The sequence below is a fragment of the Mustelus asterias genome, chromosome 11 (genome assembly GCF_964213995.1).
Source record: "Mustelus asterias chromosome 11, sMusAst1.hap1.1, whole genome shotgun sequence".
Lineage (NCBI taxonomy): Eukaryota > Metazoa > Chordata > Chondrichthyes > Carcharhiniformes > Triakidae > Mustelus > Mustelus asterias.
In genome coordinates this window covers 28,225,592-28,238,005 of record NC_135811.1, presented here as the reverse complement: position 1 = coordinate 28,238,005, position 12,414 = coordinate 28,225,592, and the positions used below count along the sequence as shown (strand labels likewise).

Below are 12,414 nucleotides of genomic sequence, written 5' to 3'. Positions count from 1 at the left end.
CAGACAACCCCATTAAAAAATAACAGGGTGAAGCCCATTAGTAATATCTGGCGCTATTTCCATTTATAGGGTGTGTAAAATTCTCATGATGCTCTTATTCTGAAATATCATATGTTTATCAATTCATAAATTCACAGATCAAACTGCAAGTGAAATAGAAGAAAGCCCTGTTGCCATAAATTCACATGGGTCTCTGAAACATCACCAGCTGATGCTGTACAATGCACCCGCAAGTGCTGGAACTCATTAAAATGACTGCGGTAAATACTGCACAGTGAAGAGTCTGGCATTTAACAAATATTTCTTAAACATAAATACAAGTGTTGCACGTCAAAAAAAAAAGATCAGGATGTAAGCAAACTGGTTTTGGTCTGGGAGGTACCTACAAGTGCAGCAGCAATTCATTAAAAACATCCTGGAAATGTGTTGATGATTTACAATTATTTGCACTGTAAAGAAACAGGCAGCTAAACATAAAATGAAGCCGGAAAGATAATTGGTAACCATAGTAACACTATATAAGATAGCCTAATACAAATACCGAGGCACTTTATTGCGTAAACCCAAGAAATGGAACCGCCATTTCACAATTATTCAGCTTGTAGAGACACAACCTATTTTGCAGAGAAATCATATTGGACTTAACTTCAGGGCAGCAGACCAGCAGAACAAAAAAAAGTAAGTCCTAACCTCCAGACAAAAACGTGATTTGCTGTAAATTTGTGTGAAATTATCCTGAGAATGAATACACTCAACAGGAAACAAAGATGTGAAGGATTTCTTTCATGATATAGTCAGGCCATCAGCACTGACTACCTGCAAAGCCCCTGCGACTCAGACTCCTGCAGTCCATTTCATTTCTATTTTCAATTATATTTTTATGCTCCTGGGTTTGCCTATTTCACCTCGGGTGGGATTGCCTGTTAGAAAGGTCAGTATTAGCAGTGAACCCTCAATGGTGAGCAAATCCCAAGTCAACTAAAACGCTGCTGAAAACAAAGCTTCCAACTATCAGATCCAAATTCTAATGGTTGAACTCCACTGCATTATAAATACAACTGGAAAGCAAAACCCAGGATAAAAATAAATGCAGCAGCTAAATTCAACAGGCAAAGACCCCACTCGACCCAAGGCAGTCACTGCGTATGAAGTACTCCCCTAATGAGACGCCAATCAGAGGTCACTTTCAGCTTTTGCAACAAAGTGCAGGACACATTTCACAGTAGATGAATAAAAGCTTTTCTCTGTCCATTACGAGTTCCACACACATCAACAGGGCAAATTTCCGTTGAACTTGTCGGGCCCTGCTTTATGGAGTGCCAATTGGGGGTATGGAACTATTTTAATTTAACATCTGTGAGAATGAGAGCTCGATATTGTAATGTTTAAGGGACAGAATGTAGCAAGTTTTGATACATCGGATGCTACCTCCATTCTTAAAGTTACAAAGCCAATGCTTAGAGTGGACCAGGCACACCCAAATCCATTCCTTGCTTGCTCAAGGAAAAACCAAATTCAAAATCCAATTGAATCAAATTCAACGTCCCCACAAGGGAGACAAACAAGCTAACAATCCAAGCTGACAAGATGTGACATCGCACTCCATCTTGGGCTTGTTCTGACGCTTGGTCTTAGCCAAAAGGCCGAGAAGCGCTATCAAAACAGAAACTGACCCTGTTGAAAGATATAACAGGACACAGATCAGTCCAAGCAGCCGGAGCTGTGCTGAGGCCATCAATGCAGTAAAGCAAGCTGAAGGAGACCCAGGCAGTTCAGAGCTGCAAGCTGAAAATCAGTTGCTGCAGCTGTTTGTGTTACTGGAAGATACCACTGCTGGGTCTGCCCAGACCAAACCGAGCTGAGCAGGTTCAGCAAATGTGTGCCATTTTGTGGTGAAGCCTTGGGACTCAGGTTGATTGCGTACTGCTGTCGGTTGGGGGCCAGACTAGCTCTTTTATAACTCATTACAATCTCTAAATGAGTGGACTGCTGAGCCAATCTAGTGGGGCTGTATTGGTGGTATCTGCCATGCAATGCTTAATTTCTACATTACACTTGTTCACTGCCAGGTAATGCGTAATTCCTACATTATACTTGTTCATGATTGCCCGTTAATTCATATTTGACTCATGTGAATACTAGATGTTAGGATTTAGGATTCATAGTATTTACTGTCCTTTGTTGACTCTTGTTTAGTGAAAGATGTTCCATTTAAACCGTGGAATCATGTGGCTTTACTCTTTTAGCAAGTAGCTGGGATTTCAAATTTCATCCACTTTTTACAAAAAAAGTTACAGTTCTCTACTGAGATCATAACATCAATTGACACATCATCCATCCTGAACGAAAATGAGAGAAGGACCTGGCATTGGAAGCTTGGATTTATTCCATCTCACTTCAGATGATTCCAAAAGCTAGTGCTGATCCTGGCAGCTTAGTAGGGCTCTGTTGTTACTTGTAGTGTGTGCTCACCAAAATCTAGCAACACTCCCCCAGACACTTGGAAATTTCTAAGCCTTGGTCTTGCAAACCTGCACCCGGAATTGGGTGAGAAGGAAAATATGCATCCTGTCTTAAGCTAATGACTGATTTTTCTGTGCTATAACAGTTCTGTAAATCTGTGAATCAGCTTTTTGCAATGGTCTCCTGCCCCAAGAGGATTAATATTGGAACCATTACAGACCCGAGGGCAGAGAAAATGCTGAACTCAGGTCAATGAGGTGATAAATGCAACTGTAACCAGCATTGGGCAATATTAACCCAGTCTTATATCTCTGTATTCAATCTGCACTTGTTGCTTTGATTACAAAAAATAAAAATCTAAATTTACCTAAAGCCGCTAATTAATTCTGAGCATTGAAAATTGGAACATAAGAATCAGTTACAAATTTGAAATATCTAGGTGCTATTATCAGTAACATCAGAGAAATTTGCAATAGCATTTATCACACCAGATGGCTAATTGTCATTTCTACTTATGGGTCATTTGTAGGTTGTGTAATTTGACGGCACTTCAGCCGGTATGCAAAATAAGCCCATTATTTCACATCGAGAATTGTCCTTAACTGTACTTACATCTGGAGGAATTCTGGCCCCGTCCTTCACCAAGTTTCCTTCTACAGTGAGATGGAAGACCTGCCCATCGGTGTCAGTGAATATGAAGTGCTCACGTGCAGAAATGTTGTGGCTAATTTCAGCTTTACTCTCTGCCTCCTGCAGCAAACTGGAGAATACAAATATCAGCTTTATTGAATTCATAATCAATACATCTTGACCTTTTGACAATCATAATAATTCATGGAAGAGCCAAGTCACTTAAAAAGGCACACAGTGACATCTTCATTCCTAGTATAAAATGTAGAAAAGGCTATGAACTAGAATCAGAGACACCAAAATTAATGGGCTCTACCTTCATTCCTTACTTAGCAAGAGATCACTCTGCCACAGTTGACAAAGAATCTTGTAGCAATGAGAGGATTTTTGTTACGGAGGGATCATTAATCTTATGCAAACTGGTATAGTAGGCCCATGCATGTTGGCTTCTACACCCTCAATTTCTAGCCCCTGTCTGCTATACCCCATACTATCAGGGCCTTGCAAAATCAATCCCAACAATACCCAGTCACCTGATCATAGGCGATTCAATGTTACTGGCCTCTGCATCAGAGCCAACAGTTTGTCTGGCCATGGCTTCTCGGACTGCCAGCTGCTTTTTGCGCAGACTCCTCAGGTTGTGGGTAGGAGACCATTCCTATAGATAAAGAGGCATAATGAACTCTACTGTTTACAACTTATCAAAAAAAAATCCCTATTTTTTTTCTCCATACATTACATCAAACTGAGCCTGCCATAGGTCATAAAGCGCCCTAGCATCCTTTATCATATCTGGCATGGGCGCCAGCTGTAACATCATTACTCAAAGCGGTCATACAAGTCTTGCTGAATATTGTAAAAACCATATAGAAATTTGGTGACATCGGTGCTTTAATACTGGTTGGTGTGATTTCCAGTGGTGTGGGACACCAAGTCTGGAATTTACAAAATTGTGACAAAAAAAGTCCTCAATTGTGTATCCCTTTGACATTTATTTGGTCAGATTTCTTATTATGTTGTGTTGGCATAACACTGAAACCAAGATTCACGTCTGGGAGTCATGTGTTAGTGATTGCTGAAATGCTAGCAAAGCCAAACACAAGGGAACACAAATGATCTAGAGGTTGGCGTTGAGGAAATGATAGCAAATTTGATGAGGCAAAACTCGAGGAGAGTGGAAGGGAGTGACAAATTGATGAGAGATTTGTGAAAGTCTCCAGAGGACATAGATAGACTAGCAGGATGGACAGATAGGTGGTAGATGCAGTTAACTGTCGGCAAATGTATATCAAACCAATGGAAAAGTTGCAATATAGAGTCAATAGAATATTTCTAGTAATGAGTTTAGGAGCTTTGAACAGACAAAAAACTTTAGGGTTAATTCCACTGGAATCCAATAAGTTAGGGATGACTTGATATCAGGTAAATAACAAAGCACTCTTTCCAGGTGTCAGACAGAAGGTATCAAAGGCCATAAATTTAAAATAATCACAGAAATAATTAATGAGGTTAAAAAAAGTCTTTACACACATTTAGAATACGGAAATCTCTGCCACATACGTATTGAAAAGGAGCTGATAAATTATCTAAGAGAAGAATTAGACAGATGTTTGAAAATAGATATATCAAAGGAAATGGGAGCAATCAAGAGAGGCAAAATAGCTTAAGTATCTTACTTGATGAATCAAATTTGTGCTCGGACGTTCTATGACTCTGAAAATACTTTGGTCAACTTTGTCACAATATCATGTATATTCTCGTCGAAGGGTCAATTACTCAGGGGCATAGGTTGAGAGTGAGGGGGGAAAGTTTGAGAGAGATGCAAGGGGCAAGCTTTTCACACAGAGGGTGGCGAATGCGCTGCCGGAGGTGGTGGTGGAAGCAGATTCTATAAGAACGTTCAAAAGGCACCTGGATAGATACATGAAAAGGCAGGGATATGGACCACGTAGAGAAAATATTGGAGAGGCATCTGTGTCGGCACAGACTTGGTGGGCCGAAGGGCCTGTTCCTGTGCTGTACTGTTCTTTATTCTACTGGTGTAATTAAAAATACATGCACTGGATATTATTGATCTTGCTCTGATTTTAAACCTGAATTTTCAGAAGAAAAGTATCTCTTGACCCAATAACCATTATTGGAAGCATTAATTTCATAATATTTGATCAAAATCTGTTTTACTGATTTTGCACATAGCAGTTAAACACTTTTACAATAATCCAACATATATAGCTGTGGTAACTTGAGACCACAACTAAGGTCGTCGAATGCATGGTTTAAAGAATGATCTTCTTTGCATGAATAAATAATAAAGTTTAGCAGTAACAGTAACTCAGCAGAACAGCAATTGTACACAGGCCAAGAGGCCTCCAAAACCTACACAAGCTCAGAACCCTCAACAGACGTCAGTAAAACAATTACATTGGAGAAAAGGCTTAAAGAACACTCTGTACTCAAAATAACACGCTGTAACAATAGCTATTTATACAAAACTTTTAACAGGTGAATAGAGCACAAATCATTTTGTCTAATGCCTGGGATATTCCAGTCAATGTAAAAAGCACTCTGACCCATTTCTGAGAAAATGTCTAAAATTTTCCCTATTTCTTTCAGCAATATTTGGTTCCTCACTAATCCTCCAAACATAGGCGGCTACAAATCTCATTGTTAACAAAATAATCCCCTGAAAAAGCAAGGAACGTATGTTACTATATTTCCCTAATTTTCTCATTTTTAAGTCCTCTCTGTCTTTTACTCACAATTTCATCAAACTAACACACACTAATTTTTCCTGGTAAACATTTTGGCTTCTGGGCCCTCATCCTTCCTAACTGTTCTTCTATACGCACCTATTCAGGATCTTGTATTTTTTCTTCAAAATATGTTTTTAACTTTCAGAACACTTTGCAAAATGAAATGGGAAATACATTTGACAAACCAATCATAACAGTTGGGGCTGAACTCAAATCCTCAACAGAGCGGCACGGTGGCACAGTGGTTAGCACTGCTGCTTCACAGCGCCAGGGCCCCGGGTTCAATTCCCCACTTGGGTCACTGTCTGTGCGGAGTCTGACCGTTCTGCCAGTGTCTGCATGGGTTTCCTCCGGGTGCTCCGGTTTCCTCCCACAGTCCAAAAGACGTGCTGGTTAGGTGCATTGGTCATGATAAATTCTCCCTCAGTATACCCGAACAGGTGCCGGAGTGTGGTATGACTAGGGGACTTTCACAGTAACTTCATTAATTCATTGCAGTGTTAATGTAGGCCTACTTCTGACACTAATAATAAATAAAGGTGCTCCATCCGCAGGAGCAGGAAAACAGCGTAAATGCCTCAAGGAATGCAAAACGTCCACACTTACACAGGTTTATCAAATTACATACTAATGAATTAGCTACACATGTTCTATCATGTGAAATGTTTAAGAGCCTCCACCCACTTCCCTCAAGTTCCTGTGCAGCCAATTGGCTTATTGAGCATATGCGATAGAGATAGCGGGAAGAAACTTCTACGTCTGAGCATGTTAAGGGGAGTTCTCGGAAGGGGTAACTGATCTTGAGAAGGAAGAGGGGAATTCAGATAATTTATGTTTTTGCATTTTACATTTGTGAATCAATTTCTTTTCTGCTGCAGTCCACTTTGAAGGAGGAAAAATAACGATAAGAGTCTGTTTTTTTCCAGCTTTTTGCTTTCATCACATTGCATTAACATTTCAACTTAGATGCAAATGCTTTGCTGCAGGACATGCCCTTATCTAGTTCAAAGCTGAATACAATGGAGCCTGTCTTACTCACTGTGAGCACTACCATAGCGAGCAATATATAACGATAGAAAACCTTGAACATAGAGAGATCTGCCAGAGAAAATAGGTTAACATCTTGAGTAGTGGTGCCCTGGTCAGAATTAAGAATCTCCACACAATTATTTGTTCACCGTTTCCTTTTAAAATGCTGATAACATGTGTATTGCCAGAATTTCTATTTTTATTTCTTGTACTATGTGAAACAGGCTTTTTAAAGTTTATGAGCCTCCTGAACTGATCAATGCTTATCGTAGTCTGCCTCTGCATTAATGCAGTACTGCAAGAGTGCTCCTGTGTGATACAGTGATAGTTTCAGTGGTCACGCAAGGTTGTAATCTAATTCCGCTGGAGTGCAGTGAGGGTTACTGCTCTGAGCGAAGGTATTGTGTATTGTTATGAAATGGATTTTTTTTCCTAATTAACAATCACAAGAATGTATCCCAGGAGACATTTCCATACAGGACCGCTTCCCTCTAATGAATGGCAATTGTTACCACCTTGTTAGTCGTTCTTAAGGCTTCAATATGCATATAAAATGTGGATCAACTGATGCTCACTTCATTATTATTTTAATTGGGTCAAATCTTTTTGTTTTCAGTTGCATTATATTGCTTTTGGCGTTTTCCCAGCGAATTTTAATGTCATTTTCCATTTTGTAAACAATTTGTGTGGGAGGTGTCCCACTCCCCTTACCGCAGCAATTTTCAGTTCCAATGTGGGCAAAAACATTTAGCTTGTTCTTTTCTCCCTTTTGCGAACAGTATCAAATCTCAGTTTTTGTTTGCCGAGTGCAGTTCATTTCATCAAATGAATTTGAGTTATATAAAATGCATTCTTAAACAGTCCATCATGTTATCTTTCGTTTCGCTCAATTGGATCTGGTTGAATTAATTATATGGCCAGTGCTATGATTCTGGACCTAACCCCCACTCCCCCCTCAACAAATGTTTTGCAAGATACAGTAACTTCTTGTTTAAGGTAGACAAATATTGACTTTCAAGACACTTGCCAAGAGAGTAAAACCACAGGATTCTACGGTTTTTGAACAAAGATAAACTTTATCATACAAGCTCAGGAAGATAAAACAACTTATAATAGCTCTCCCATACACTTATCATTCAGGGTTAATATGAGGTACATGCGAATTAACAGGCAAACTGTGAATGAACACACGACATTGTACAATGAATAGCAGATGTGACCAAGACAGAATCCATGGTTTTCTAAACAACCCACCTATATATGTGTACAGTTCTGATCACCCTATTATAGAAAAGGATATTATTAAACTAAAAAGAATGCAGAAAAAATTTACTAGGATGCTACCAGGACTTGATAGTTTGAGTTATAAGGAGAAGCTGGATAGAATGGGACTTTTTTCTCTGGAGCGTAGAAGGCTGAGGGGTGATCTTATAGAGGTCTATAAAATAATGAGGGACATAGATCAGCTGGATAGTCAATATCTTTTCCCAAAGGTAGGGGAGTCTAAAACTAGAGAACATTGGTTTAAGGTGAAAGGGGAGAGATACAAAAGTATCCAGAGGGGTAATTTTTTCACACAGAGGGTGGAGAGTGTCTGACATTTTCTTCCTTTGGAGTCATGGTGAGCAATCACTGAAACAACTATATGATGACACCAACAAGTTCCATCCCACCATCAGACTCACCATGGACTACTCTCCGGAATCGGTTGCATTCTTGGATACACGCATCTCCATTAAGGACGGTCACCTCAGCACCTCACTGTACCGCAAACCCACGGATAACCTCATGATGCTCCACTTCTCCAGCTTCCACCCTAAACACGTAAAAGAAGCCATCCCCTACGGACAAGCCCTCCGAATACACAGGATCTGCTCGGATGAGGAGGATCGCAACAGACACCTCCAGACGCTGAAAGATGCCCTCATAAGAACAGGATATGGTGCTCGACTCATCGATCAACAGTTCCGACGCGCCACAGCGAAAAACTGCACCGACCTCCTCAGAAGACAAACACGGAACACGGTGGACAGAGTACCCTTCGTTGTCCAGTACTTCCCCGGAGCGGAGAAGCTACGGCATCTCCTCCGGAGCCTTCAACATGTCATTGATGAAGACGAACATCTCGCCAAGGCCATCCCCACACCCCCACTTCTTGCCTTCAAACAACCACGCAACCTCAAACAGACCATTGTCCGCAGCAAACTACCCAGCCTTCAGGAGAACAGTGACCATGACACCACACAACCCTGCCACAGCAACTTCTGCAAGACGTGCCGGATCATCGACACGGATGCCATCATCTCACGTGAGAACACCATCTACCAGGTGCACGGTACATACTCTTGCAACTCGGCCAACGTTGTCTACCTGATACGCTGCAGGAAAGGATGTCCCGAGGCATGGTACATTGGGGAAACCATGCAGACGCTACGACAACGGATGAATGAACACCGCTCGACAATCACCAGGCAAGACTGTTCTCTTCCTGTGGGGGAGCACTTCAGCAGTCACGGGCATTCAGCCTTGGATCTTCAGGTAAGCGTTCTCCAAGGCGGCCTTCACGACACACGACAGCGCAGAGTCGCTGAGCAGAAACTGATAGCCAAGTTCCGCACACATGAGGACGGCCTAAACCGGGATGTTGGATTTATGTCACATTATCAGTAACCCCCACAGCTTGCCTCCTGATCTTGCAGAATCTTACTAGCTGTTCTGTCTGGAGACAATACACATCTCTTTAACCTGTGTTTAATGTTCCCTCCACCCACATTATCTGTACCTTTAAGACCTGGCTGGCTGTAGAGATTTGCATTCTAATTAGTATTCTGTAACTTGATGTTGTGTCTCTGTGCACTGTTGGAGAACAGATTTTCACTCCATCTGACGAAGGGGCAGCGCTCCGAAAGCTTATGATATTTGCTACCAAATAAACCTGTTGGACTTTAACCTGGTGTTGTGAGACTTCTTACTGTGGAACAAGCTGCCAGAGGTAGTAGTAGAGGCGGGTACAATTTTGTCTTTTAAAAAGCGTTTAGACAAGTTACATGAGTAAGATGGGTATAGAGGGATATGGGCCAAATGCGGTCAATTGGGACTAGCTTAGGGGTTTTAAAACAAAAAGGGCGGCATGGACAAGTTGGGCAGAAGGGCCTGTTTCCATGCTGTAAACCTCTATGACTCTATATCAGTAAACTATGCAAGTCAGCCAATCTTGAAACTCTCTCTCACAAGGTATTCATTTTCAATCTTGCCTGGGAATTTCTTTTGAAAAGTCATTCCCACGTGGATAACCTCAATGATAACCCACTTCACAGGGTTTCATGGTTATTGCCCAAGACTCTGTTCCCCTGGATTCCTGTGCTGAGCAGAACACTATTGCTCCAAAGGGTTACCTTTGCCCCAGTAGCCCCGCAGTATGGACTCTCCAATCTTCTGCTGCCTTTTCTGATCAGCAGAGTTTCTCCCATGTCCTTGTTACTTAAAGTCTGTTACTGTCGCCCTTTGTCTGCTCCTGTCTCTTTCTTCTTAATGGAGACCTCTCCCTATCCCGTCTGGAGCTCCTCTTTTGGTACCTCTCCATCTCCCCGCTCCTCGTCTCCTGTCAGGAACTCCTTTTTTAGGACCTTTGTCTGTCCTTCTGATGGTTCCTCTCCACTGTCTCAGCACTCTCTCACTTGGGGTGGAATTCTCCCAAAAGAATTCTAAGTGTTGAATTTGCGTGAAAACTGGAGTAAATCACACTGGTTTTATCAGCAGGAGTTCAGAGAAAAATCTCCCACACTCTGTGCACTGCTGAGTGCACCAACATAAATCATGTAAAGAAAAATCAGTGGGCGGGGCCTACTCCCATGGAAGAGACCAGCAGCATAGTGTTGAGCGGGCCACTGTGCATGCATTGATCTGTCAGCGTTGAGATATGCACATTCGCAGTAGCCCTGCACTGCTGGCACTCTCATCCCCCCACGGCCTGATCACTGGTCTCCCAGTCCGGGCCCAGCCTCAACACCCCGTTTTCTCGCCCGCCCCGATCTCCAGCACCCCAACCCCCCCACGCAATGCTGGCCACTCCCACCACCCCAATGGCTAGGCCAGATCGTTGGCCTCCCTCCCTCCCCCACCAATCCTGAGAGGGGCTAGCGGGCCTGGAGATTTCAGTCCTGGGCCCGCTAAAGCTATTTAAATAATATTGTGATTAGCCTCTGCATAATTTATGCTGCTCCGCGCCAGAAATCCAGCACTGGGAGACGTGCTTGGGTCAGGACACCCAGCGTGGATCCCACGGATCGGGGGCCACCTAAATTTCCCGGCTCACTGCACTAAAAAAAAATCAGTGTAGCAGGATGGGAGAATTGTGGCCCATGTATTTTAATAGGTTTTAACTTATTAACTGCTTTGATTTATCAACCATATATGTAGGACAGAACATCTATATTTTAAAAAGGCCTTTCCTTTCCTGACATTAGGCTAGGAATTATTACTGTTATTAATTACCTTAATACCTGTGGGAATAAGTTAGCACGTTTATATGATTTGTTTCAGATAGCTTGTTTAATTGATGAGAGGATGTAGCTCCTTTGTACACCTGCAATATGTATCTAAAAAGGATGTGCAATCTGCTCACAATCAAACGCAATTCCTGCGGCCTAAAGGAAAAAAAGAGATATGACTCTAGTTACAAAGGATGGGGCGACAACAGCTGATTCTTATCCTCAGCCAATGAGAAAAAGGTTTTTCCTAATAAAGGACAAGGAAACCCTTGGAATTAGGGATAAAATTTGGAAACTGGTTTTCTTGTTCTGCACAGTTTCACCATTGCTCCTGTGGTGTAATATTTCTGCTACACAGTTCATCGTAATGTCACTCCAGAAAAGAAGAAGAAAGGCGTGACTTGTACTGGCAGCATTCAAGGAATCTTCGGCCTCGAAGATGAAGAAACTTCCACACTGTCATCTCTGCTTTTAATTATATATAATAACATTTTGCTCAGTAAATTCTATTTGATTCATAAGTACTGGTTCGTCATTGTTTTACAGCACTGAGTGGCCCTTTGGCCTATCATGTCACACCAACCATCAAGCATCTGTTTTAACCCCATTTTCCAGCACTTGATTCATAGCCTTGTATGCAATGGTGTTTCACACACTCATCTAAATGCAGCTTAAATGTTGTGAGTGTTCCCACCTCTACCACTTTTTCAAGTCACTGAGTTCCAGATTCCCACCACCCTCTGGGTAAAAATGTTTTTCCTCAAATCCCCTCTAAATCTACTACCTTGAATCTGTGCTCCTTGGTTACTGATGCCTCTGGTGAGGGGAAACGTTTCTTCCATATCTATAGTCCATTATAATTTTGTGCACCTCAATCAGGTCCCCCCTCAGCCTTCTCTGCTCCAAGGAAAACAACCCCAGCCATACCAGCCTCTCTTCATAGCTGAAACGCTTCAGCCCAGGCAGCATCCTGGTGAATCTCCTATGCACCCTTTCTAGCGCAATCACATCCTTTCTATAGTGTGGTGACTAGAACTGCACACAGTAGT

At 42.0% G+C, this 12,414-nt stretch overlaps 1 protein-coding gene across 1 annotated transcript in view; it reads right to left on the bottom strand.

Annotated features, from left to right (window-relative positions):
* wdr11 (WD repeat domain 11) overlaps positions 1 to 12,414 on the bottom strand; it is a 115,117-nt gene that overhangs the window by 44,104 nt on the left and 58,599 nt on the right. The window contains exons 15-16 of the mRNA XM_078223335.1: positions 3,627 to 3,751; positions 3,076 to 3,223 (exon numbers count right to left, since the gene is read on the bottom strand). Coding sequence (XP_078079461.1) covers positions 3,076 to 3,223; positions 3,627 to 3,751 — 273 coding nt within the window. The remainder of the gene's footprint in view (positions 1 to 3,075; positions 3,224 to 3,626; positions 3,752 to 12,414) is intronic.